General features: G+C 47.5%; 1 protein-coding gene across 8 annotated transcripts; it reads right to left on the bottom strand.

The window, feature by feature from the left end:
• Positions 1-137: 137 nt before the first annotated feature.
• On the bottom strand, positions 138-25550 carry SLC41A3 (solute carrier family 41 member 3). Of its 8 annotated transcripts, XM_032120675.1 has the most exons (12): positions 19371-19440; positions 15157-15499; positions 14565-14732; positions 13727-13834; positions 12838-12909; positions 11910-12054; positions 9700-9846; positions 6975-7119; positions 6185-6264; positions 4316-4450; positions 3374-3522; positions 138-1070 (listed from the first exon to the last, which is right to left on the bottom strand). In XM_032120675.1, exons 4-12 carry the CDS (start codon positions 13754-13756, stop codon positions 885-887), a joined length of 1089 nt encoding a protein of 362 aa, XP_031976566.1. In that variant the 5' UTR covers positions 13757-13834; positions 14565-14732; positions 15157-15499; positions 19371-19440; the 3' UTR covers positions 138-884. The 8 variants fall into 8 exon arrangements, with proteins under 8 accessions (XP_031976566.1, XP_031976559.1, XP_031976565.1 ...); XM_032120668.1 differs by lacking the exons at positions 14565-14732; positions 15157-15499; positions 19371-19440 and adding exons at positions 24086-24402; positions 25459-25550; XM_032120674.1 differs by lacking the exon at positions 14565-14732.
• Positions 25551-26462: the final 912 nt, after the last annotated feature.

Raw genomic sequence — 26462 nt, 5'->3', positions numbered from 1 at the left:
TTTTCCTGAAGCCCTATTAAAATTGTGTTGTCCAAAACTGAGTGGATAAGAAAGAAGCAACAAGTTCTACCTGACAAGTTAGAACTAGAAACAGGCAGAGTCATGGCAACAAAAAAGCAACCTGCAAATCCACAGCATTACTTTTTTTTTTTTACCCACTTTATTTATGTGTGTGTTTCTATAAACATTTTAACTACTGGACAGGACATTTCATAAACCGTAAAAACAAACCTTCTTGCCCCCAAAATGCAATCTAACCAGCTTTTTGGTCAGACACCAGCAATGCTGCCAGGGCAGGTAGGTGGTATCCCTAGATAACCTCCCACTGGGCATGAGCCAGCAGCTCACTGCCTCAGATCCTGAGCCTCTGAGCGATGGAGAGGAGACAAGTCTAAAGACCTGGTTGCTCTCCTACTCCAGGGATTCAGCAGGAGGAAAGTGGGCTGAATCAAGAATTTCCCTTGATGGAAAGTCAGAGTCCGATAGAGGGGCTGCAACACCCACTTGCAGGATCAGACACAGTGACCTCGGCAGGCCTTGGAGCAGCCTCGGGGCCGTATCAGGGCTGGGCACTGAAACCACGGCCCAAATGCTCCTTCCTTCCGGTGGTCCAAATGCTCCCTGTTGCCTTGTTTGCCAGGTGCAGGTGTGAGCAGCAGGTGCTTCTTAAAACCGTCTCGCTCACTTGCAAGGGCACGAGTTTGTGGGTGCTGATTCCTCGAGGGGGGTGAGCCTGGCTTTAAGGCACCATGGGGAGGGCAGGTGGGGTGTCGGGGTGGCAGGGGAGGCCCAACCCAGCCGGGTGACCCAGTGTGGATCGCCAGGAACCCCGTTGTCCTGAGGAAAGCACCGTATCACACGTGATGAGAGCAGCACGTGGACTCTCAGTTCCCCAGGTTCATGTCTGTGCCGTGGATGAGCCAAACCAGGCGGAAACAGATGGCCAGGAATCCAGTGCCCAGGAGATCACCCAGGGCCGTGAGGTAGGGGATGGAGAAATTATCCGGGTCCAGAGCCTTCCTCCACATCAGGCGCACGATCAGGTCGGCCACGTAGAGCAGGATCCCCACCTGAGAGAGGCAAGACAGGCCCTGCTGTGAGGCAGCGGGAAGGTAACGCCCAGAAACCCTCAGCTCAAAGCCAAAGTGATGTGGCCATGGCCAGGGTACCAGAGCTAACAGGGGGCACTGAGCAGCTGCACCTTCCCCAGAGAGCTGGTGTGGAGATCCTGCTTGAACTGCGCACCAGCACCGCCTGCCCAAACCAGAGCCTGGCCACACCAAAAGCATCTCCCAAAGGTGCAGTTCCTACCTCCCATGCCTTGAATGGGAGTGCTCCCACTCACTCCACCAGATGAAGGGCTCCTGTGAATATGCAGGCAACCCCAAAGGACAAGTTCGTTGCCAGACTTTTTTCTCTTCAACCTTCTTTTTTCCATCAGAAATTCAGGTCATGTCTGCTTTGTTTTTCCTAAAAGTCTCAGTGGACAACTGGAGTTTGAGGCAGTTTTTACATCAAAGCTATCCCAAGCAGAACTGACATGTTAGAAAAATAAAATAATTTCTTTTTTTTCACCTCAACATTTTAAAAATCTTTGTTGTGATTTCTTTTAATTCTTATTTCATTCCCAATTCTGATAAACAGATGGAGGAAAAAATACTTTGGTTAAAGACTGTCTAGTTAATTGAACTAAGAAGGGAGAGAGAATTTGCGCCCCACATCTGTGGTCCCTCCATGGGAGACCACAGCACATCAGGAACCAAAGCCTGAGGCAGCATTTCTAAAGGTGAAGACTGCAAGCTGGGTTGGGAGAAAGCGAGGAGGAGAGATGGGGGAAGCAAATTAAATAACAGAATCACAGAAACTAAAGCTGGCTGGAAATTCAAGAGTTTTACCAAGATCATTTGTCTTCCTCAATTCAGGATCAAATACATCCACATCTTTCCTGATGGAAAATTTGTTTAACTTGTACTGAACAACCCTCAGAGATGGAGATGCCACACTAAGCAATCAACCCCATGGCTTTTTTCCCCCCGTTTTTGTTTTTCCCAAAGCCTAACATGAATCTGCCTTTTTCCATTTGAAATCCATGATTTCATGTTTCCTCCCCTAGTGACCACACAGCAAATATTATTCTGTCCCTCCCTACAGAAATTTGGTAGATTAAAGGTAGTTTAACCAGATTTTTCTCAAGCCTCTCTACTTTGGACTAATTAACCCCAGTCCATTCAATCACTCCCCTGAGGTCATTTTTTCTGGGCCTCTGATCTTTCTCTTTGGGCTTCCTCCAACTGACCCAAACTTTTCCCACCCCTTCTTTCTTACTGTCTTTCTTTATAAAAAGTATAACAGGGGGAAAAAAGGACCAGGCTGAGTGTATTCTCCTTCTTTGGCCTCCACGGGAATCTTTCGGGGTCAGTGGTGTTGCTGGGATGCTGCTCTTTATGCTGTCATTTATTCTTCGTATTTTCATGCTTGGCTTTGGTTGAGGAGTTACCTCGATGCATAAAGAGAAGAATAAATATTTTCCTTTACAACTATGGCTGTGCTGCTGGGCTCAGGGTTGTGCAAAGGTTGAGAAAAACTGATTGTTTACACACACAAGGAATTCACCCTCAGAGACAAGGCTGCTTGTAAGGCAAAGTGAGAGTCAGCCACCTCACCGTGCAAATTAATTAATCACTGATTTAAAAGGGCAAATGAAGTCAGAGCCTCTGTGAGTTCAGGCAACAGCCACATGCATTTCTGAGTGAGAATAATAAAGTTTACAGGGCAGGAAAAACAGCAAAAGGGAACAAGCAGGACAAATCAGATGATCTGCCCATTGCCTACCAGGAACTTTTACTTTTGAAGAAGAACTGCTCAGGGCCTGGGTTTTCCCCTTGTTTTTTTACCCACATGGCCCTGCCCGCAGGGATTCTCTAGGTCTTCACCATAATATGTGACACTGGTTTCCAAAAAGGGTGGGGAAACCTGCTGGCTGGAGTTCACTGCTTTTCACTTGCCCCTTGCTGGGGTGACTAGAGGCAGCCTAGAAATCCTTGGAGCTTAGAAACTGAAGAAGTGAACACTTTAAAACAAGGTACTTCCTTGCTAAGTGTGTCTCTGCACACTCACTGCAGCTCAGGACGTTGAGAACTTGTTCCTCCTCTCACCCTAAAGCACAGTCATGCTCATGTGGGAAACCAGAGCCTGGCAATTTGGGTGAAGTATTACTGGACCTACAGAAGGTACATGATAGATAGAAGCACACCTGAGACAACAGGAAACAGAGGCTGCTGCTGGATGTTTTACTGTGACTCCTTTTTAACCTGGAGAACGCTGGTTTTATGTTATCTGATAGGTCCCTTTTGGATGAGAGTTTGGGGTTTACCTGCAGCAAAGCAGCGGCCAGATAGAACATCACAAAGGTGAAGGACAGGGACGTGTGGCCTCCCTGCAGCAGGTGGATGGTGTAGAGGAACACGAGGTGCCCTGGGATAACCAGGAGGAACAGGACCCGGGCTGACTTGGAATTCACCCCTGCAGAGCACAGAGACAGAAACAGGGGTAACAGCAGCTGCAGAGGGTGCGGGAGGGCAGGACACAGTGCATGTTTTAATGCATAAACCTGGGGCTGTCCCCTCCCACCAACCACACTGCTAATGCCTTCTCCAGATCACACAGACATGGGAAGCATCTGCAGGATCAGCCCAGCAGCTTTGTCTAGCACTGAAACTACATGCCAAAGACTTTGTGCTCCATGCTCATCCACTCTGAGTCTTGCAGACACTCCTCTCAGCTGCTCTCTGCCTCTTACAACTTCTGCTCTGCCTTGCTGCAACAGATTTTCCCAGTTTATAGTTTGATCTAGCACTAACTCTCAACCTAACAGGGAAAATCAAGAGGAACTCTATAAAGACAACAGACCCAAAATTGAGTTTTGCTGATGCTTAAGTATTTCCAGTGCTGAAGACGGAGGAATTGCTGATTTTCAGCAAGATTATGGTCTATTCACCGCTCTGTCCACAGGTGACGGCTCTAGGCTGGCCATTAAAATGACTTTCTGTTAGATCAAATCTAAGATTCTTTTTCAATTACTTTCTTTAGTGCTCCCTGAAGGCCACTTTCTTTGCATGCCAGTGAGCAAATATGCCATAAGCCTTTTTTTCACCTGCCCACTGCAAAGATGTTTTCTCTCAGATCTGAGAATTCTCTGTGGAAGGGGGAAGTTCTGCCTTTGAAACCCACCTAGTCCTTCACCAACCAGGCTTGGGAAAGGAGCTATCTGTGATCACAGGCCTTGAGACATGGACACCAAGGGTTCAGGGTCTACCTGATGAGAAGAATGTGGTGCATGGGTTGGGCCAATTCTGCCTCATCTTGTACGGCAAAACTCCAGGCATGCTCCAGAAGTGCAGGAATGTAGAAATTCGGCTGGCTTGGATGGCAACCAGATTCCCTCCAACACCTGTGAGGCCAAAACACAGAAAATTTGTAAACCAGCTTCACCACAGCAGGAAACATCAATCTAAAACCTAACCCAAGGTGAGTCAATCTGCATCCACTGAGAGCAGCAGGGAGAGAAAGAGAAAACCTGATCCCTGCATCCCTAGTGGTGCTGCACTATTCACTTTGCAGGAACAGCTCTTAAAAATCAGGAAGGCTCCAGTAATTGTATCCTTCTGACTGCTGACTGAAAACATTTTCCCTTTCTCCCCAGCACTGGATGTAAATGCCATGTGGCCTCTGAAGAGGATGTAATTGCACCTGGTTTGACACAGTCTGTGAACAGCACCCAGGGAAAGCAGTGCAGATGCTGCTCATGGCCACTTCTTGGATTTACTCACTCAGAGAACCATTATTATTTAAAAGGCAACAAACATCACAGAGAGTGATTGTATGTCTGTCTGAAGGTACCTAACACACTTATTAAATGAGAAGGAATCATGAGAATGAATTAGAACCCAAATATGTTAGCTAATTAAAGTAAATTAATTCCTTCCAGACTGATTAATTCTAGCAAACATGAAAAAGCCGGTTCATTTTCCAGTAGAAAATAGAGGGATAATGATCTGTGGAGCAAACCATCCCCACCCTAAGTATTTTCAGGGTGGAAATGCCACATGAAAGATAACAGTGAGCCAGATGCTACAGGCTTCTCATGTTTTCCCTTCCCTGGAGAAGAAACCATCGTTAAATGTGAAATTTTCCAGACGGGAATCAAAGTGAAAATACTCAGGCTGTCTCACTGTGGCTCAAGGTGGGACCTGAGCCATGCACTGCCATGCTCTGCACATTCAAAGTGAAGAGCTGCCTGTGCAAAGACACAGAGCACTGCATAACTCTGCCACCAGCTCTGCCAAACGAGTCACCTGTCCCCACAGAGCGACCTCTGGGTCAATCATTGCTCAACTAAACGGCTGTTGACTTTCCCAAGCAGGTTCCTTGGCTAACCCTGCTGGAAAGGGTTTGTCAGCAAGGTGGTTGTCTTTATGCAGATCCAGTAAGGTGGCAGCTGGGTGACACCCTCTGGCACTGCAACAGGACACCATGCTTTGGGGGTGACATGAGGCCAAGCCTGCCCTAGGAACCTGGGTTTCCCCTGGAATGGCCTGTCCTACAAGAATGTTATAATAAGATAAAAAAGCCAGTGGATCTTCAGTGATACAAGGATTCCCAGCACATTGTACTGATAGGTGTGTGTATAAAAGTACTGTGAATATAAATATAACCACAAATATACACAAAATATGTTGAGACATATATATTAAAAATCCAATTATATCCAATCCACATATATAATCTTTTAGATACATACATGTATATAATATTATTATATTAATATTTATCAACAATCTGTATAGGGGATGCTTGCACAGCACAAATTACTGAGTGGAGGGAAGGAAACAAGGGAAAATGGATTTATTGTGACATCCCAGTAGGTTTGATGTTATGAGAAGTGTCAACATAGCTCTCAGAGATGCTGTTAACCTTTCTGCACAGCTCTGTCCTCACTGCTATTTTGCTCCAGAGACACTTCAAAACATAAGCAGGGATGTGATGGGGACCAGTAGTTCCACTCATGATGGGAGCAGGGTCTTGAACATTGATCTCTCTGCAGGGGCAACAGCAGATACCAGAACCCTTGGGAGGAGGGGGAGGGATAAATAAAAGCATGCATAACCCCCCAAGCCCAACCTACCGTTAATCACAGGTGTGAAAACTGCCATGCCTTCAAAGTTTGGGTCAGTTACAGTTTTGTCCAGGATGAGCCCACCAATGCTGTTAAAAAAAAGGACAGGAAATGAGGGTGGAACAATCTTTCCCCAGGGCAGTTCCTACACTGTGAAAATAGCACACTGAGGTGGGTTACTGCGTCTTCCCCATTGCCAGGGTGGGACTGTTCACCATGTACCCCTTTTACAGCTCAGTTTTCACCAACAGAAAGCATTACACATTTTGTGAATGGCATAATGAGTTCAGAAGGACCTCCTTGGCCACCCCCAGGCAAAACTGGTAGTAGTTAGGAAAGCTTTATCATTCTCACACAAAGTTTTGTTACACTTCTGTACTGGCCTTAGCAGTTTTTAAAAATTCTCTCCCAGATCTCTGCTGCTTGTGAAAGATGTAGCACAGGAGGAATGAACTACCTGGCTCTATGTTTACCAATATTTTCCCCTTGCAGCTGGATAAGAATGAGGTTGAAGCCTGACAATTTGTGATGATCATCATCTGTGCTTTCAGTCTCCTGGCTGTCACCCATGTGGTGCCTGGATGTGCGAGTGAGACTTAAAATGATTTGCTTTTTTCAGTCCTTTGGGGGCTCCTTATCTGCTGTCTTGCAGCCTGTTGGAGAGTCACCAAGGGCTGAGAAGCTCTGGGCAAACACCCTTCTGCAGTCCCTTCCAGTGTCACTTTTGATGGCCTAAGTGAGCAAGGGGTCTCTCTGCAGTGTGCACACAGGGGTGGGCTGGGAGCAGTGCCTCCTTTACCTGCTGATGCTCATGGCAACAATAACCGGCTGCCACCCAGATTTCAGGACTTCGGCCAGGGAAGGACTTTGCTTGGCTATAGCAACCCAGAGAGGGATCATGACAATGAAGACAGCACAGATCAGAGGAGAAAGGTACTTCACATCTGGCAAGGAAAAGAAATCTTGAATTAAATGCCCGCAGCTTCACTGGTTGCCAAAATTGTATTGCACAAAGATGGGAAGAAAGGCAGCAGGACTCTTGCTCCAACCGAGTTATGTTAGATGAAAAATCACATGAACCATGATAGTCCCCACAAAGCCACCTCATTCCACCACAGAAATCCATAATTAATCCCTGAAAATCACTGCTAGAGGATGCTGCCTGAAAATCAGCAGGATTCAAAGCAAGTTATATTTGAAGACGAACAACTCTCCAATTCCATCTCCAACTAAGAAAGACAAAAAGTCACAAAATTTCTGGCTTCAGGGTACAAATCAAACAGCAGGGAAAGGGGGAAACTCCTCTGTGGAAGCTGTATCCTACTTAGGGCACAGCTCACACCTCACACTTTCACCTAAAACAAGAGGTAAGAGGTAATTTAGGAGGCAAGCTAGCAGAATTGCTGAGCAGCTGGTCTGCTCTATAGGAACAAATGTTCTCTGGCATGTATAAGCCACTTAAGATCTGGGATTTCTTTTGTGCTAGCTTGCATGTGCTTCCATTAGGTGCTTTTTCCATTCAGCAGAGGCATAGCCTTGGAGTGATCTTTAGAAGCAAAGAAATAAAAAAAAAAGTAGATGTGCAGCACTAAAAGAAAATAAACATGACTCAGAAGCATGAGAAACACCTTCGAGCAATGGGGCTGATGCCAACCCTTTTGATACAAAAATGCTTCTTCAACAAAGCTCTCCATCTGGTCTCTGAGCTGGGGCCAAAGGCAGTGGGATGTAACACCGACTTTGCAGATAATCTGGGAGATGAAGCAGCTCCAAGTGTGCATTTTTAAAAACGTCATTGCCAGGGCCTTGGGCTACCTGGATGCAACAGCACTGACGTGATGGCATCTTCTGTGAAGCAAAGGCTCTTACACAAAGCGGTGCAACTCTTTAGGAGCGGCTTCAGTGGGCACTGAAATGCAGCTCCTGGGGAGTTAAGAGTTTTGTCAATGCACTTTACCCCCTGGAGTCATCCAGGACAGGTGGGTATGACAGACTTAGCTGCTGTATTGGGTCTCTTACCCACACCCCTCGTTGTTTCCAGCAATTAATTCCTTCTTAAATAATGCAGACACAGAGCACTGGAGTCTATCAAACCTTATCAGAGCCCACGGAAAGACTCCTGGTAGGATGAATGATCTTCAGGCTCCACGTTCCAGTTCTGCCACATTCTCTCACAGGCATAAGCAAGCTGAAACCCTTTGGCACAGTTTGTATCTCCACTGTGCAGGACCAAGAAGGACCAGAGACAATTTTTAAAAAGTTAAGAATCTTCTCTGGCAAGAGGATATTCTGCAGAAGGAGATGGTGCTGCATCAAACTTTACAGACTCATCATTATTTTTGAAGGATACATATATATTTTGGTAGGACTCAGAAGTTTTTAGAGTGTGACCTGTTCTTACTACACACTGGGGAGGGAAATGGATTTGTTCAAGCACCATCAGCAGTGCCATCCTCCTACCTGCCTCACTTCATGCTCCCAATGACTTGGGTGCTGACTATTTTCCATCTCAAAAGGCTCTCTAAACTACTCTGGCAACCCCACAAATGCTCTCTGGTCACGGCCATAGAGGTTATCAGTTGTTCTGCCGTGTGCTCCCTGGGAGATATTATCTGAGGCATAGCAACTGAAAGACAGATCAGCTTTACAGAGGCAGGTGTGATGGCATCATGGAAAAATCCTGTTAAAAAAAAAGCACCTCTGAAGCTCAAGGAGGACTGGATGGAAGCAATTCATAGGCCTCTCCCTGCAGTGTGTGCTCCTTCACTCCCTCACTTGTGCTTGCACATGGAACGAGTTATGCAAACTGAGAACAGCTGCCTCACTGCTTCTGCTCACAGTCTGAAGCAACAGTTTGGGTTTCAAATGGTATTGAGTTTGCTGGATCTTTTTATTTTCCCATTTCTGTTCTAGGTTAGGCTCACAGTAAGTAGCCTAACACCTTAAAAGCAAGTCAGACATATATCACCAATGTTTTGAGCTTCTGAGGTTCAGCAGGTGCTCAAGTCTTTGGCAACCAGCAGCACAGCTAACCCCAGAGCCACAACTCCTACTCAGAGTCCTGCAAGCACAAAACACTGCAGACTGCTTCCCTCCAGCTGGATAGCTTGTTTATCCATGACTCTCCATGTGAGAGGATACAAGAATATTTTACAAGTGCCAAAACCCTGAAATTGCCTTGTGAAGAAGGACCTGCTATTACCCATGCACAGGAAGTAGTTTTGCTTGGCTAGTGGCAGATCCAGGAACAGAGTCAGTGTCACGTATGTCAACCTGCTGTTCCAAAGCTGCACAATACATGTTGGTCATTTCTTTGACAAATCCCAGTTGTGTTTATTAGGCTCTGCCTCCCAGTTTGTTACTAAAAGAAAGTCTGGAAAAAGCCTCTTTGGTCATTTTTCTACCCCAGTGGCATGACAGCCTCCGTTCTGAAGCACGCCAGAAATGCTTAGGCAGCCTGCAGTAATTTCACAAGGATTTGTGAGCTCCCTTGCTGAGCTGCAATTGCCTGCTCAACACTGTACCTATGTACTTGAAGAGTGTACTGCTGATTCCTGCCAGGAGGGAAAGGGTTATCAAATCTCCAAGGCTCGCTGCTATGGGTGTGGCGACATTGTCTGGATTGATCCCAACTTTCCTTGCTCCAATGATCACTCCAATCATCACCAGACCTAGAGAAGACACAGAGCAGGCATCAGAGAAAGCATTCTGCTATGTTTTGCCCCAGAGGGACGTGGGGGTCTAAGAGAAGTGAGAAGCACATTACCCACAGCAGCACCACGCAGCTGCAAGTTGGACACCCCAGGAATTTGTCCTCTTGCTTTCACCAACCTGAAGGGTATGACTCTGCCCTTATGAACTGCACCAAGGGCCCAGAGGCACACAAGCAAATTCCAGGGATCAAAGGAGATACCAGCAGGCAGCCCAAATGTAGAAGCTCCCCTCCTGAGCAGCCTAATCTTTACTGCCTTGATGCAGGACCAGGCACGAAGCACACTCATAGATAAGCACACAGCAGGCATACAGCAGCCTCCTGGTGCCATCCCCTCCTCTGGATTCCATAGCACAAAGATATTTTCCATATTAGACCAAAATTCCTCAAAGTTTGAATCACCAAGGAGCAATGAGTTTCCTTACAGGAGCCTGCATTAGCCTGTCAGCCCAGCCATCAGACTGAGCCCTCATGTCCCAGAGTCTTTGGGACTGCTTTAATTTGCACAGGGTGCATATTGATGCTGTGAGCAGCTCCAGAGCCAAGGGGTTATGGAGGTGGCCCACATCTCTTCCCTCGTACTCTGAGGTGCACCTGGAATATTGAGCTGCTTTTCAGCATTGTAGGGGAGGAGGGAAGTTTTGCTTGCCCAGATAAGTTTAGGAGCACAAACCCCAAACCCTGATGAACATGTGGGAATTCCTCAGCTATGACATCTCTCACAGGCCTGTGGAAGAGGCACCTAGAATAAGCCCTGCCTGGCCAGGCCCCACTGCTGTGTAAGTAGCATGGGCGGCCTTGAGACAAGACATAAGACATCTCTTCAAAGTCCTTCCGTGGCTGACAGGCTGCACCAAAGGAAGCCTGAGAAATGGTGATTCCCTCTAGCTCCCCACCTCTCTGTCCCCGTCTACACAGCCCCTCCAAAGCTGAGCATGCACAGGAGCATCAGCTCTACCCCAAGAAATGCCACATGTGCACCTTCTCTGATACAACATCCCTCATGCAAAAACACATCCTCACACAGCATGACATTTCCACAGCGGCCCTCCCAGACACCCACACTCCCCTCCCCACAGCACAGCTCATGCTGCTTCTCTCCCTGGCCATAAAAATAGCAGCTTCCCATCGTGCACACCCAAACACAGGCTGTCTGTGACCGTGTCCAGGGAAAAAAACTAATGTCAGCAGCAAACCTGAGACAGTACAGCAGCAAAGCCTCTCTGCACCACACCAAGCAGGGAGATTGTAGGGAAGGGTAATGAAAGCTGAGCTGCTGCTTTTTAACAACTGCCTCATCCCACGTTTTCCATCAAAGGCATCTACAATCACCCTCTGACTCCAGCTTCGGGATATGCACTTGTTCTAACTTGTCCTTTTCATTTAGAAAACTTGCTGTATCCGATGTGCCAGCTGCCTCTATTCGGGGTACCATGCTGCCCTCGTATGGCAGCCCTACAAACTGGAGATCTTCAGGCCGCTCAGAACAGCTCCTGCTGTCCAGCCCGTGAGTTCCCCTGGAAGAGGAAGAGCCAGGGGAGAGGACTGCCTGGTTCCCAGCTCACAGCAGGTAAAACACAGCGCTGGCTACAACCCCACTCAGGGTATGAGGTGACCCAAGTCTATCTCGAGCGTGGTCTGGATTTGTCTGCTAACAGACCCTCCATTTCCTGGGTGACATTATTTCACCCTACCCTGGGAAAGGGCCAGTGTAGATGGCACATGGGGCACCCAAAGGACACGAAGTGGGGGGAGTGTGTGTACACCCATGCACAGTGTGTGGCATTTTTCATGTGATTTGATTGCTGCCTGTGGATGCTGAGAGCCCAGTGAACAACAGATGATGGGGGAAGAGAAGCAAAGGCAGGATGCAGAGAGGATGAAAGCAGCAGACACAGCTCCCTGCATCCCTCCTTCCTCTGCCAGACCAGAGGGATGCCAGCTGGGCCTCCCTGGTGGCAGGGACAGTTCATTCCCCACCTGAGTGCTGCACGTTTGATCTGAGGAAGCAGAGCCACTCACCGAGGGAAAGTGCAGCTATGAAGGCCGTGGTCACGCTGCTGGCACACAGCACAGCAGCCTGGCTCAGCTCCACAGAGCCCTTGGAGATGGCTCCCAGGATCACAGCAGCAACAGCAGCCAGAAGTCCCACCACAGTGGCCTGGACCTGGGGACCAAAGTACAGCTGGTGAGCACTTGCCCACATCTGCTCCCTGGGAGCCCTGGCTCCACACGACTGCAGCACTGCCACACAGCTTGGAGGGCAAAGCCTGGCACAGATGCTGATTGTTTATGTATTTAAACAGCATCCCTGCAAGGCTCCACTGGATCAAAAAACAAATCCTGACAAAGTTTGGAGAAAAACTCTGTGGGCCTGCAAAGGGCAGATAACACTTCAGCAAAGGAATAGCCCTGGTCAACACAAAACTGGGCTCCCCATCAGCACTGCACTCCTAGGAGGCTGGGAGCTGTGGAGGGAGATAAGGGAAAGCATATAGACCCATGTCACAAGCCCTGTGGTCTTGCCATGTCCAAACTCTAGGCTGGTTCCTGGATTTTAACAAGCAGAAGGAGCTACAAGAGGCATTTTCTCCCATCTCTCCCCTCCTGCCCAAGGCTGATTCCCAAACACTGCCAGTAAATGACAGGCTTTATCCAGGGGCTGCTGTGAAACAGGGATTGTGCCACAGCTCCTGCTGCAAAAGGAGTTCTATTATTTCAGTTTGTCCACAAAGGCAATGAATGTCTAGATGTGTTTTACAGCTAAACTACAAGCTCTGGGGCCACACAGAGCTTTACTGGAGGTCAAGTCCTGGCTCTGCTTGACTGTGTTGAGGATACCTGCCCCAAATCACCAGCTCTGCATTCAGCACTGCTGGAACAGATGCTGCTGGTTTGCAGTATAGCAAGAGAAAAGGGACTTTTTCATCTCCCAGCTGAAGTGACTTACCTGGATAAGGGCTAAATTGCAGGTGGCCATTTTCCATTGCTTCTGAGCATCATCCATCTGGCCAGTGTTAGCCTAGGAGTCAAGAGAGACATCCTGTAAAGCTGTTTCTATGCTACAGGTGGCTGCTGAAGGCAGCTTCACCTGGTCCCTGGGGGAAAGGGGCTGTCAGAGAGATGCAAATGAAGGTCACCATCTCCCAGCCTTCCCTGCACTTCCCTCTTGACACTTCTCCACCATGCCCCAGCCCAGTGTCCCAGGGGCATCAGAGGCTCACACTGGAGGTGCAGAGGTGTTGCAGGGCACCCGGCTAAAGGTGGAGTGGGCATATCCACCACGTCCCACACATAGAAAAAGCTGAACAAATTAAACCATTTTTTGTCCTTTGTTCCCCCTAAATTGCTCTGGTAAGCTACAGTTTCTCCTGAGGCACAACAAAAAGAGGCCAAAGTAAATGAAATTGCTTAGGGAGATAGAAGAGATCAAATATAGAGTAGCAAAAGCTGCTGCAGGTTCCAAGAAGCCTCGGTCTGCTCCCCCTGAAGTAGGATTGCTGGGAAGCTCTCAAGGATCAATACCCACAGAAAAGCAATCCAGTACTGCAGCTGACAGCTGTGGAGCCCTGGCTTTGTCTCCTTCATGTGTCACAGGGCCCCAAATATCAGCAAGTGGCCACTCAGGGATTAATTCACCTTCAAAGTGCGGATGGTAATTCTCTGTTCCAGTTAAAAAACGAGGGCAAACACATTATTTTAATGCTGACACCCCACTAGTTTCTACTTAGCAGAAAAGGGCATCTCTCATACAGTGTGATTATATAAATGAAGAATCTCCTGATGCCCCCTGTTAATCACCCCCCTCCCCACACCCCCACCAGCTTGTTAACACTCACAGCAGTGGAGAGCCTGGATGCCAGTGTCATCTCCAGATTACCCTTCAGGCCAACCAAGGCAGGAACCAGGATAAACACTTCTGTAATTGTCCGAAACACATCCCAGTGCTGGAAGAAAACAAAGGCAACGACCTCAGTTTGTGATGCTGACCAGTCCAATGCTGTTGCACCCCAGGGCAGCAGGTTCTTGGCTCACCACCTCCAGGTATCCTGTGCACATGGGGGCAGATGCTGCCCTGATGCATTTTGTGGTCTGCATTTTGGGAGTGAAGGAAGGAATTTTCAGCTTGCAGTATTCTTTTTCCACCTCATGCACAACAAAGCACTACCCTAACAAGGAAAGATTTTTCTTTCTGGGGGCAACAGAAGATTTTGGGAACCCACAAATTAAAATGTGCCTTTAGCATTAGCTAAGAACAACATGGAAAATAATTAAGGTTCACAAGCCAAACAAAATAGAGCATGTTCTCCAGCCTGACACTAGATACAGGAACCTCTATTGCTAACCAAACTCAAAAGAACAAAAACAAAGATCTGGAAAATGATCTAACAACAAGAAGTTGTGTCTGTCTATTCTCACCAAACTTGTAGTCAAGCATCTAAGGCTCATGGTGGGAGGGAATGAGATTTCTGCATCTCTTCTCCACAGGCAGCTCCTAAATCTTCCTGTTACCAAGTACAGCTGGAAAAAGGTTTTGAATTAAGATATCTCATAAGACAAACTGCTGGGCCAATATCTTGTCTGTTGTTGCTCCTCTGAAGCTGAACTGTATAAAGCTGTTGAATCAGCTGCAACACCAGAGACAATCTGAAAACTTAAGAAACTTTTTTGACTGACATGTCTTCTCTAATTTCTGTTCCATGCAGTGCCTTGGAATATAATTAATTCCTCTTCCATGCTTTCAAGGGTGTTGGCAAAGTCCTGCTGTAGCCAGAGAGGTTTAAATCAGGATGAGATCACAGAATGGGGCAGTTCAGCACGAAGGAAAAGTAATGAGCCCAACATCTAAGAGCAGAATACAAGGAAAAAAGGGTGGCTGTAATGAGTCAGGTCAAAGGTCCATCTAACCCATCCTTAGCTCTGCCAATAATCAAATTTGGGTGTATAAAACAAGAATCTACAAAAATGACAAGTCAATGGGATAATTCTCCTGTGTATTTTCCAGACTATGACTATCTGCCACAGGGTACTGAGCTGGTGAGTGTTTTCTGCACACTTACCAGTGTTGAAAGCATTTCTCTTTCACGTCCCCATCCAAACTCCCCCCTCCAACCCATGTGCCATCCTGTGGCAAAAATTTCCATAGTTTAGCTACACACCATGTGAAGAATCAATTTGTTCCTCATTTCCAACCTGTCACTGGCTAGTACCCATGGTGGTCCTGAATCCTGGCACTAGAGGACAAAACAAACCACACATCCCTACCCACCTTTTCCACATCCACTGGGATTCTATAAACCTGAATATCCAGGCAGTTGGACAGACTCAATAAATGTTGACACATTCAGCTGCCAGCCTGTTAGGAAATATATACAGGGTGTAACAGCTCGGTGTTTTTCTCTGGCTGTGCCATGGGAAGCTGTGGGAAGCTGTGGGAAGGTGGTGGTGTCTGTCTGCTGGGAAGACCTCACAGCTTCCTTCTCAGTCAGGATGAATGAAATTGGAGCTGAGCCAGTCCTGAGCACGTTGTGGGAGGCACCTCTCAGAAGTGCAGATAACAGGCAAAACATTATTATCAATATAAAAAAGGCACTTTTCCTGGCAGTGGTGACCTGGAAAAAGGCACGTTTGAAAATGTTAAAGGTACGTTACTGTTGTGTAAACAACCAACAACACTACAACAGTCCCCTCATTTGACACACTGCAGTTTTGTTTAAATTTGTTAACATGGAACTTAAATACCTGAGAAAAGCTAGGGGCGGACACCTTTTTTAAAGATTCATATCCTCCTCTCTCCTCTCTCTTTAATTAAGAATAAAGATCCAAACATATCTTTGACACTTTCAAAAGAAAGAGGAGAAAAAACAGACTTTGTAGTCACAAGGTAAAAACCCCCAGTCATTTAAAGCACAGAGGCGTGCAGAAATTCATACTTAAGACCTTGCATATTTTGCACATAAAAAGACATAAATGGAAAGCAACAGGAAAACTCGACTGTTTGTATTTTCTGTGCACTTCACCTTCAGGAAAAATGACTTTGGTATATCTAGGTAAGCTCCAATCCTTGTGACATAATAGATTTTGCAGGCCTCAAGCCATCATAACAGAAGTTTCAGCATATGAGGTATGATTTTTTGGGACTCTGCCTTACATATAATTACACCTAAAAGCTCTGAACAATTAATAATCACACAACTGTGCTGATAAAAAAAGCTGACTTAATTGCCTCTATTTGAGTCTCATTAGTGACTCATCACGAGCCCAAGGACAGATTCATAATGATTTATACCACAGCATCCAGGACTCCATTGTGTTAGTGACTGCAGAAATACACAATAAACAGATGATGCCTGTGCCATCAACTTGCAGGACTGTCAGCTGGAGGAGTGGGTGAGTGGGGCAATTTGGAGCCATGCAGGCAAGGAATGACCTGAATGAAGACACCTGAACAAAGTCTAGGAAATGTCTCTGCCCTTTGAGACAAAAACTGGCCTCAAAAGAACAAAAACATTCCATGCAGCATTGCAAACCCACACAGGGTGACACAGAGCCAGAAAGAGACTCCTTGCCACTTCACATTTTCATACTGGAGTTTCAGCCCTAAAACTCAGCTCTGAGGAAGGTGATCTACCCATGGTGGCTGGATTTGCTTGTGGGGTCCCTCAGACAGGTCATAATGGATGCACTGAGCCAGCTTCCCCAGCTGCAGTGCTTTAATCCTGCTCCTCACCCTGTCCTCACAGACCCACACACGACCTGTTACCTCCCCAGGACATCCATCTCCCGTGGCAGCAGCTCAGAAGCCTCAGAGGTTTTCCATTGCTCTGAACAAGTCAACAGAAAGATCAAAACATACTGGAGTACAAAATGCAAGCCAATTCAAAATCCTTTTCAAAGCTGATCATCTCATGGGCTTTTGTGAACAAAGGACAGAGATATCTTATGTCTGTGACTTTTATTTGGACTGTGTCCCACTCCAGTGGCGTGGAAAAGGAAAGTGAAAGGGAAGCTTTCCTCCTGGATTCTCTGCTTCGAAATCTGATCATCCAGCTTCAATCTGATTCTTCACTTTACTGTAAAAGAGTGGGCCAAACACTGGCAGGGCCCTTCAAGGTCTCCAGCAACACCAGCCAGCCCAAAATCCAGATGGATCAGCTGGCCAGGGATCACTGGAGCAGAGGCAGAAAAAGAGTCCAGAAGAAAAAAACCTGTGCCATGCTATCAGCCCTGCAGAGAGGCTGCATCACCTGCACACACAGAAAGAGAAAATGGCAAACATCTACTTCTTTGGGCATCCATTTCCTACAGCAGGGGAGAGCCAGGTTTGAGCCTTAGAGTCAACTGGGCTAGATAAATCTCTTTTGTTTATTTTTCTTTTAAACAGTAACATGAACAGTTCTTGGTTTCATCCCAGGGCAGATCAGAAACTGCTAAAATCCTTAGAAGTTTGATAAGATATGAATGAGCCAATTCCACTTTGTTCTCTTTACAGCAATATGAGCACTGCAAAAGACAGCATCAGCTGGACTCACAACACAGAACCGAGTTATTTCAAGATATTTTGTATGTAATAAAAGAAGGGCAGCAGGATTAAACTCAGTATTATCTATGCTCTAGATACCATCCTTAAGCTTGCCCATATATCTCCCTGTCCAAGGCAGACACAGTTTCCTAAGAATGTTTTGCAGCCACTACAAATAGGGCAAAACAGTCCTCAGCCAGACAAAGCACTAGAAAACGGGCAAATCACAGACTCCTGGACTTGAAAAACCTGTAGTTTCAGAATGTGAGCCCTCATGACTGGCAATATGAGTCTTATGGGACCTGGCCTCAAGCAAACAAACTTAGTGTCAGGTTTTAGTTGGACAGGACTGTTTCTAGCTCTCACACTTGCAGGGAGTTGAAAATAAACAGCTCAAAGACAAAGAAGCACAGAAGAATATCCCAAACCTTTAAAGGCTAAGATCTTTGCACTTTCCCAGCTACTGGTTTTGTTTTTAGCTATGTGGTTGTTGATAGCATGGCAGCTCACCTCACTAACATCTCTCCTGTGCCAGTTGTGACTCTCAATGCACTGGGCTCCCTCCTCTGGGAGCTGAACTCATGGACTGATGGCTTCTATTTCAACACAGTTCACCAGAAAATACACTTCCTTTGGTTGTGCTTCATGCCTGACTCCATTTCTAGAGCCTAGTGAGCAAATACACAAACTAGATTGCACATTGTTATTTAAAGGACAGGTGCAATGCACACATACATGGCTTGTGGTTTCCATCAGTTTGGATACAGTTACATTTTTGAACACAGCCCAGTTCTTAACAAGCGAATTGATTCCTTCCAGACAAAGACCTATTCACTCCAAGGTACAGAGTGGGTATGTTCTGTCTTTCTCCTTGTCTGAGACAACTGCTAACTATTAGCATAACATCTTGGGTAGTTTGAGAACTTCTGTAATGCTGCAAGACAGGTCTGTGCCTAAGCACAGCACAAGGTGGAGATGACAAACACAGCACACAACAGCCTGTGCCACTCCAGTTAACCCTTCTTTGATATTCCTTGTGTTCCCTTTAATTCAACTTCTCTGCCTTCTTTGTTTCTTCCAGTGCAAGAAAAAAACAAGCAAGGTATTGTCTTTCCAAACATTCAAGTATCCATATTTAGCTCCTCCTGTGGTATTAATGCCAGAGAATCCAGTGTACTCCAGTGAGCTCAGAGTGCAGGATATATCCTTGGGAAACTCTGCCAGCCTTTTGATTTGTAAATCCACCGGCATGAGATGCCCAAACTAGATCAAATTTTACATTTCTATTTGTGCCACTGGTACAAAGGAAAGACGGATGGGATAGATCCTGGTTGTGGGCACAATGGTGTAAATGCAGCAGCACTTCCTGGAAGTCAGTGGAAGTTATTCAATTTAGAATTCCCACCTCAGAAACTGCCCAAGAAGCACACAGTTTGTAGGCAATGCTAATCATCTTATGGTGGCATGCCTCTCATCACAGTATCTAAATGCTTTCTAGACCAAAGATTACATTAAGTTGTTTCCAAAGAACTGAAGGCATGAACTTGCCTCTAAGTAAAACAGGTAGTTAGTAACAACCCTGACCTAGATCTCCTTATCAGCAATTTTTGAAGGAAAGAAATGCTATCATGCAACTGGGGAATATGCTGCAGTCTGATCCAGTTGCTTCACAGCAGTCCTTACCAAAGTGTTTAGCTCAATACAGAAAAGGGAGCAGCCAGTCTAATCCACCCAGCACAGTGTTAGGCAGCCAGTCTGAAAACCACAATCCCACATTATAAGGAGCCCAGCTACTGATCTAAAGGAGATGGATAGTGTCCTTCTAGCACAGCAAAAGCCCACAGCCACACTACTGACTGGCTTCTAGGACTGCACTCATTAAAAACAAACAACCACAAATACTCAAGGTCAGAGCCTTAGCCCACCCTCTCACCACAAGTTGCCTAATCACAGGTACCTACTTGAACAACATCCATCAAGAGGCCAGCAGCTACCATTCCCAAGCCAGCCAGAAGGAACGGCACAAAAATCTGGGAGGCAATGGAGAATGAAGTCTCTGGGAGAAATCCACTGGCTGACCTGGTCAACTTGCAGGTGAAACCTCTCAGCTTCTTGCCATGGAAGCACAGTTCCAACTGTAACTGGGTGACCACCATGGTCACACACTGTTACCCCATGCTCGGCAGGAAAATGGAGGGAGATCAGGACATCAGACAGATCCTCCTTGTAGCTCTCTCCAAAGTCAGAAGGAATGTTTTTCCTCAAACTACAGCAACGATGCCAAATTGCTTTAGTTTCTTCTCCTCCGAGGAGCACGTCCAGATGATTGCAGCAAGGGTATCCTCCAAAATTGGTTCAGCTGGGTTGAGCCCAGGTGGCAGCAAACTTGATGGACACAACTTCTCTGATTTATGTCCAGGGGGGAATTAAAAAAGAGAAGAGAAGATTGCAGAAATGTCTGTGGATGAATAGAAATGAGCCCACACCCCATTCAGCTCCCACCACTTCGGTAAAAACCAGTAAGACCTGCTCAGGCTACAGCACTGAAAGAGTGACAGGTCATACAAGAATCCCTCAGCATGCTCAAACACACTGGTGTCCTTTCTCCTCGGGTTACACTTCTTGTCAGAGCACGGCGTGCGTCTGATGCGATGGTTTAATGTGTAAGCCTGCTGCAAACCAGCCCAGCTCCCTCGCTCCCACCGCAAGCACTGCTGAACTTTCCTCACTGTCCCGAGGCCGAGGAGGTGGGGAGTTTACCGACCACGATCCATTCTGCACTTCTCCAAGGTGAAGAAAGGTCAAGGAAAGCACGAGCCCGCGTCTCTCTCAGCTGACGGCATTACGCAGGTCTCAGCCCCGGGCAGGTGACACAGCTGAGCCGGCTGCTGACACCAGATCTGCCCTTCTAGACCCCGGCCCCCCGTGTCCGCTCCATGGGCTCCGCGGGACAGAACAATCGGGCTATGCCAGCTGTACCTCTGAATGACTGGCTCTCAGGGGGAAAAAGGTTCCGAGAGCCAGCCAATAAGCTTCAAAAGCGAACACCCTTATCTGCTGTCATCACTTCAACTTTCTGCTAGTTTGCAAAGGCCAAGATAAGAGTCATAGCCGGAGCCTATTTAAGGTAGCTCCATAATCTCTGTGCACTACAGGCAAGGGAGAGAAAGGGCACTCTGTGAGCTGGTCTCCCTTCCTGCTCTGAAGTGAAACACGCTGCTCCTGCATGCTCCCGGGAAGGCACTGCCTTTGAGAGGGGGTCTCACCCCAGAGGCTTCATGGTTAAGCAGCTGATATAAGGTCAAAAAACAGAGCTACACCACAGCTATATATGGCCAAAAAAAAATTTGTATCCTGCTCCGTAAAGGCTTCAGCTCAAAGTCAAGGATGTAGGGAAAAGAGTTGTGGTATTTTGCTGGGGCTCCTTTCTAATAATTAATCTGGGCAGACTAATTGAATCAGAGGGTCAAAAATCTCTAAAAACCACAATTTAGGACGGATCAACCCCTTCCCTCACACCCTCTGCAGAGAGAAAAATGGCTTGTGGACTCTGTCCTTGTGACAGGGTCCCCAGCATTGCGGGGGAGTTGGAGAGAACGTGATGTGCTCGCAGCTAAATAGGGAACTGAGGAAGCTCTCAGCCATTTAGACAGTGTTTCTTTGGTCTGAATTCACACAAACCAAAGCCTGGAGCCTAACAGGCTGAGGTGACAGCAGATCTCCCTGGAAGCATGGCAGGGTGGAAAACAAACCCAGGCTACAGAGGCTCTGTCCTTCGCTGCTTTCTAGGCTGTTATTTTGGTACAGCCCCTAAAACCTTCTCCACTCCCAGCTGCCTTGGTGTGTACATGTGTCTCCACCACCTAACAATGGCCCAGTGAGCTGAAAGCTAACAGGAGAGTACATTTAAGCTAATCTAACTGGAAAAAGGTCCCACAATAGCTGGAAGAGGGGGGTTAATAAAAATCCTGTAATAAGCACACATGACCCAACCTCTTTATACCAGCTGGGAATAGAGAAATGACAGTATGAAGGCCCAGTTCTGGTTAGTCATTCACAGAGGCTTCAAGGAAATAAAAGACAATTTCTGGACAACTACCATAGGTTTTCAAGTTCAAATAATGTGCCTACCTAGTCCCATACGTCACTGTATCAGCTAACTGGGTTGATGACAGGCAGAAACATTAATGTAAAGGAAATATCAATGAGCCTAAATGACTCAAATGACATTAAAAAACACAGCAGCGACACATCCTGTACTAAACGTCAGCCTGACAGGGTTTATGAGTTTATCACGCTCCATCTCTCTCCTTCTAAGCAGGCACCATAAAAAGCCCTCAATCGATAAATCAGTATGCAGAGAAGGTAATTGGTTCAGGTGACCCATGTGTGTACACTGGGTCCTTTTATTATGCATTTAAGGAGCCTCTGATAAAGAGCTACACCATATTTGTGAGCAGGGGGATGCATCACATTTTCCTGGCAAATAAATATACCTTATTTGTCCAGAAAAGACACAGCAGGTTTGAGAAGAAAGACAGCATTGCTCAACAGTGGGAAAAAGATTGTAACTAGCTAGTGAAAAAATGAAAAAAAAATCCCCAACAGCTCACGGCTGTACCACTCAAGATGGTAAAACCTGGGGAGGTGCACTGCTGCCCTTCTCTGCACGCAGATACACCCTATCCCCACGCTGCCAACCACTCAACGAGTAGCATTGTCCTGGAGGAGCCAAAGCAGAAACAGACTCTTTGGTGAGTCCTGACCCTGATCTGGGGCCTCCATCCACTGGCACAGTACAAAAAACAGAACGGAAAGATGGCAAGTGTCTGAGAGCACATTTTCATATGTACCTTATCATCCCTGCAAAGAAGAGACAGAAATGCCCGTGCATGCTCTCACAACGTGGCAGTGTGAGCAACAGGCAGCTCTATTCCAACACCACGGACTCACAGGAGGACAATGATTTTTGGGGACTGCACGTCCCACTTGCTCGAGCACTACTACACCTGATTGAGCCCTCTGTCACATCAAGCAGTCTATTTTTGTTTCTAACCTTGCTCTTCTCTTCCCCACTTTAGGAAAGCGCAGAGAAGAGAACTTGTGTGGAGAGAAGGAAAGCAGGCAGATGGAGAGTGCCTGGGGCTCCAGGACTCTCAGGGACCCACTGTTGTTCCACAGAAACAGCAGCAGCAGCAGCCAGGCAAAGGCCAGGAAGGAAGGGCAGCAGCAAGTCCATGATGAGATGTGCTCAAGCAGTCCATGGTCATGCACAAACAGCTGCTGTGCTAATTGCCAGAAGCCACGTTTCCTATGAGATGTTGCATGGGTTGATTTCCCATACTTTAAGCACTAATATGATAGCTTTTAGTGAGCTCTTCATTTGGAAAAACAGAAACCAGACTTTTGCAGTTTCAGAGGAGAATGAGGTTTGCCTCACATTTTGTTCATATTAGTGGCTCAGTTCTTCCTAGAAAAAAAAAACTCCCAGGGAAGAAACATTGAAAGAAAAGTCCTCCTCCAACATCGTAAACCCATCTGCAATCCATTTCACACTTTAATAACTCACAGTAGGAAGAAACATACATTTAATGTCAGAGATCCATAGGAACAGGCAGGTCTAAAAAGTCTAAAAAATAAAAATGGAAGTGGCTGCTCAGTGTTCAAGACTCTTGGGAATAATGTCTAAGGACACAAAAAGTGGTTTGACACTGTGTTCTCGATTTGCCTGGTGTTCTGTGACCTGACTAGACATTCTGCTAGGTACCAAGTACATGCTAAGGTCAGTAAAGGATACTGTGTCACTCCTAAGCCTTTACAGCTCTTCTAGCTCAGGGAGATCAGCCCTGGGTTAATGACAAAGGAACACAGCTCCAGATTTGTGAAAGGTGTCAATGTAAGCACAGTAGTTTCAGTGTCACTGTATCAGATAGGTCAGGGTAGTTTGACCTCACAGTTAGTTAGTCAAATAACAAGGTTAACAAAGAGGCATGCAGTGAGAGTAACCCAGAGTGCAGAGGCACGGCAATTTATAATCTGGAAATTAACTGCAGCTTTAAACTGTCTAAAATTAGGTGCTGACAACTGACTTAAAGGTCTGTATTGCTGCAGCATAGGAGGAAAGATCCCTGACCATCACAGAGTCAGAAATGGGACTTAAAGGATACAAGTCATCAGCTGTGAGGCCTTATAAAAGGATGTGGTGCACAGGCAGGGCTGAGCTGCTGTATGAAGTGTTAACAGTGCTGGACGCCTTGTGCAAGGAAGCAGCAGATGCAGGGTTGTCCAGAGCTACATCCGTGAGTGGTATCACCACTCCATCTGCTGCAGGACAGCACTGTGCCACCCCAGCCTTGGGGCTGCACTCACCCACCCTCTTCCCAGGACCAAAGGGAGATCTCTGCACAGGACTGCATGCTCCTAATCATCCTTCAGATACTCTTTAGTACCACGTTCTCTTTTTTATCCAGAGGAGGAAAGGTGCCAGAAAAGCACCACAGGTTGTCTCTTGAGAGCTGCACAGTGCATAATAGCTGACTTTGAGGGACATGCTGTCATAGGAAACTGCTGCAAATCCTCCCTTACTATGCCATTCCCAGAGCAAATCCCCTGCCTCTGAAGGAAAGTCCCCCAATTATCCCATATCGGGTATGTCAGATGAGTTTCTTTCCCTTACCTGAACATAATCCAAAACCATGCCTGCCAAGACCATGCCAAGCCCAGCTAGGAGGTATGGCAGGAGCACTTGCAGGCAAATTGAGATGGCTGACTCTTCCTGTGACTTTGCCATGGCCGCTTTCTCCTCAGCCAGCAGCTTCTGCTGTGCATGCAGAGAGACATCCTCTGCTTCCTGGCTGCCAAGTCGTCTCTCTCTGTGTTTACCCTTGCTCTTTCCTTTGTGCCTGGATCGCTCTCCATTCCTAGACCTTCCCTCTTTTCTCCTCTGCCGAACTTCCTCACCTTTCATGGTGGCTTTCTTGAATCACAGTTTTTCTGAAAAACGAAGTCAGAAACAATGAGATAACAAAAAGAAGTATCAGGTAGGTGAGAGACAGGAAATCCTTTGGCTCTTTGTGCACTCCATTAATGTGACAGCAAACTACCACCTACTCCCCAAACCCAAGATGCTCTGCTGGCCCAAATACTAGTACTTAGTTTACCTTCAACTTTGTACAGTGTCAAACCAATCTCCCTTTCTGTAGTTGCACCTCTTCCTAGGCCTGTGTTCACACTGCAGTGCTTGCTGTGCATCCATGTTCAACATCTAAGTGTTCCCCTGAGAACACTTAGAAGAATGCAGAAGGTGCTGCACATGGCCTGAACTCTTGACCCACCAGCTCTCACACTGGGAGTCACACGAACTTATGAGCACAGCAGAATCCAACCCTTTTCAGAACCTGACCCCCAGCCAATAAATGGGAGCAGTTGACTTCCTTATATCCTAGCATCCCACAGTCCAGCAAAGGACTGACATCCAGGTGTGTGCTATGCATACTACCTAGCACAGCTGTCCACCTCTCCTCAATAACAAAACAGTTCTTTGATCCTCATGCTAATCCAGATACTTTTCCTTCCTTTTGTGCCTTACTTGACCCGAATGCACTACATGACTCATCTATCTGCAAGGAAGTTGCCATGACCCCACAACATCTTGTAAGAAAAAACAGACATGCAAAGCTCTCACCAGTAGTCCTTTTGCTGCCATCAAATCTCATTTCTTGATAGAACTGTCATTCATACTGCCTGTCCCACTGCTGGCCCAGGCAGTGCCCCAAGTCTTTCACCCATCACCTCCTGCCAGCCCTCATTTGGATCAGCCTCTGCCAGATGTTCTCTGATGCTCTCATTTTCAGGATGGACCCCTAACACCCCGAGGCCCTGCGCTACCCCACGTAGGACCAATCCTCTTCTTGCCCAACATCTGGGGAGCAGAGGAAACAGCTGGGAGGCCCCAATCACGGCTGGGGAGGGGTGGGAGGAAGGATGGGCAAGACAAAGTCCCGCTCTGCGGGCGGAGGAAACGCGGCCCCGTCCCCGCGCGGCGCTTACCGGCTCCGTGCGCTGCCCGTGCCGGGGCTGTCCCCGCGGGCCCGCGGGCGCGGCCGGGGCGATGCGAGCGCGGGAGGCTCCCGCCACATCTGGGCGCGGCGGGGGCGGCTCGGCGCCCGCCCTGCGCGGCGGCCGCGGGTTCGAGCCCGGCCCCCGCCCGCGGAGGCGGAGGCGGCGCCGTGAGTGGCAGTCGCCGGTCCTGCCCCGGCACCGTGCCCGCACCGCGGCCGCCGCACGCCCCGCCACGCCGGCAGCAGCCTCGGCCCCCTCCCGGTGCCCCCCGGCCACAGCGGGGGCAGTCCCAGCAAGGACGGGTCCCACTCGGGGGACAGCCCCCGGGACGGCGGCGCTCGGGGGCCCGGAGCGTCCCCCGCTCTCCCGCCCCGCTCCCGGAGCCCGTGGAAAATGGTAGGGAAAGGGTGACAGCTTCCAGCGTGGGCAGCGTAAACAGGAGGCTGCAATTAAGAGCTGCGGAAAGACGTTTCCTCTGTTTGGGTTTGTCGGGATATTTTTTCTTGGGGTTTTTTTCCTCCTCATTTTGGCATTTGCAAGAGCTCGTGTTGCAAGCTTCCTGTGCAAAAGCCTGCCTCCACCACCGGCACAGCAGAACTTTTGTTGATTTGGTTTTTTCTCCCCCTCCCGTTCTGAATCAGTGTGTTAGAAATGTGATTACAGCATCCATCACACTTAAGCACATAAATCTCATTAAGCGCTGGAGTAGCCATACTCATGCAAGTCTCCTGAATCATGCAGCTCAAATTTCCAAAACAATTGAGGATATTAAATCATACCTCAGTACCAGAGCAAACTTATATCCTGCTGAAGTCTCTCAGATGTCATGCTATGCTAAAGGGCTCTTACAGATAAAATGGTGCCTCTGGCTCAAAGCAGGGCGCACCAAAAGGAGTTGAAGGTTTCTGTAAGTGGCAGTAATGAAACCCTGCAGCTGCTGTGTGTCGAGGGTGCGCGGTCACTGTTGAACGTCACTCTATAAGGGCAAGGCT

The sequence above is a fragment of the Corvus moneduloides genome, chromosome 11, assembly GCF_009650955.1.
Source record: "Corvus moneduloides isolate bCorMon1 chromosome 11, bCorMon1.pri, whole genome shotgun sequence".
NCBI lineage: Eukaryota > Metazoa > Chordata > Aves > Passeriformes > Corvidae > Corvus > Corvus moneduloides.
This window is presented reverse-complemented; position numbering and strand designations above follow the sequence as displayed.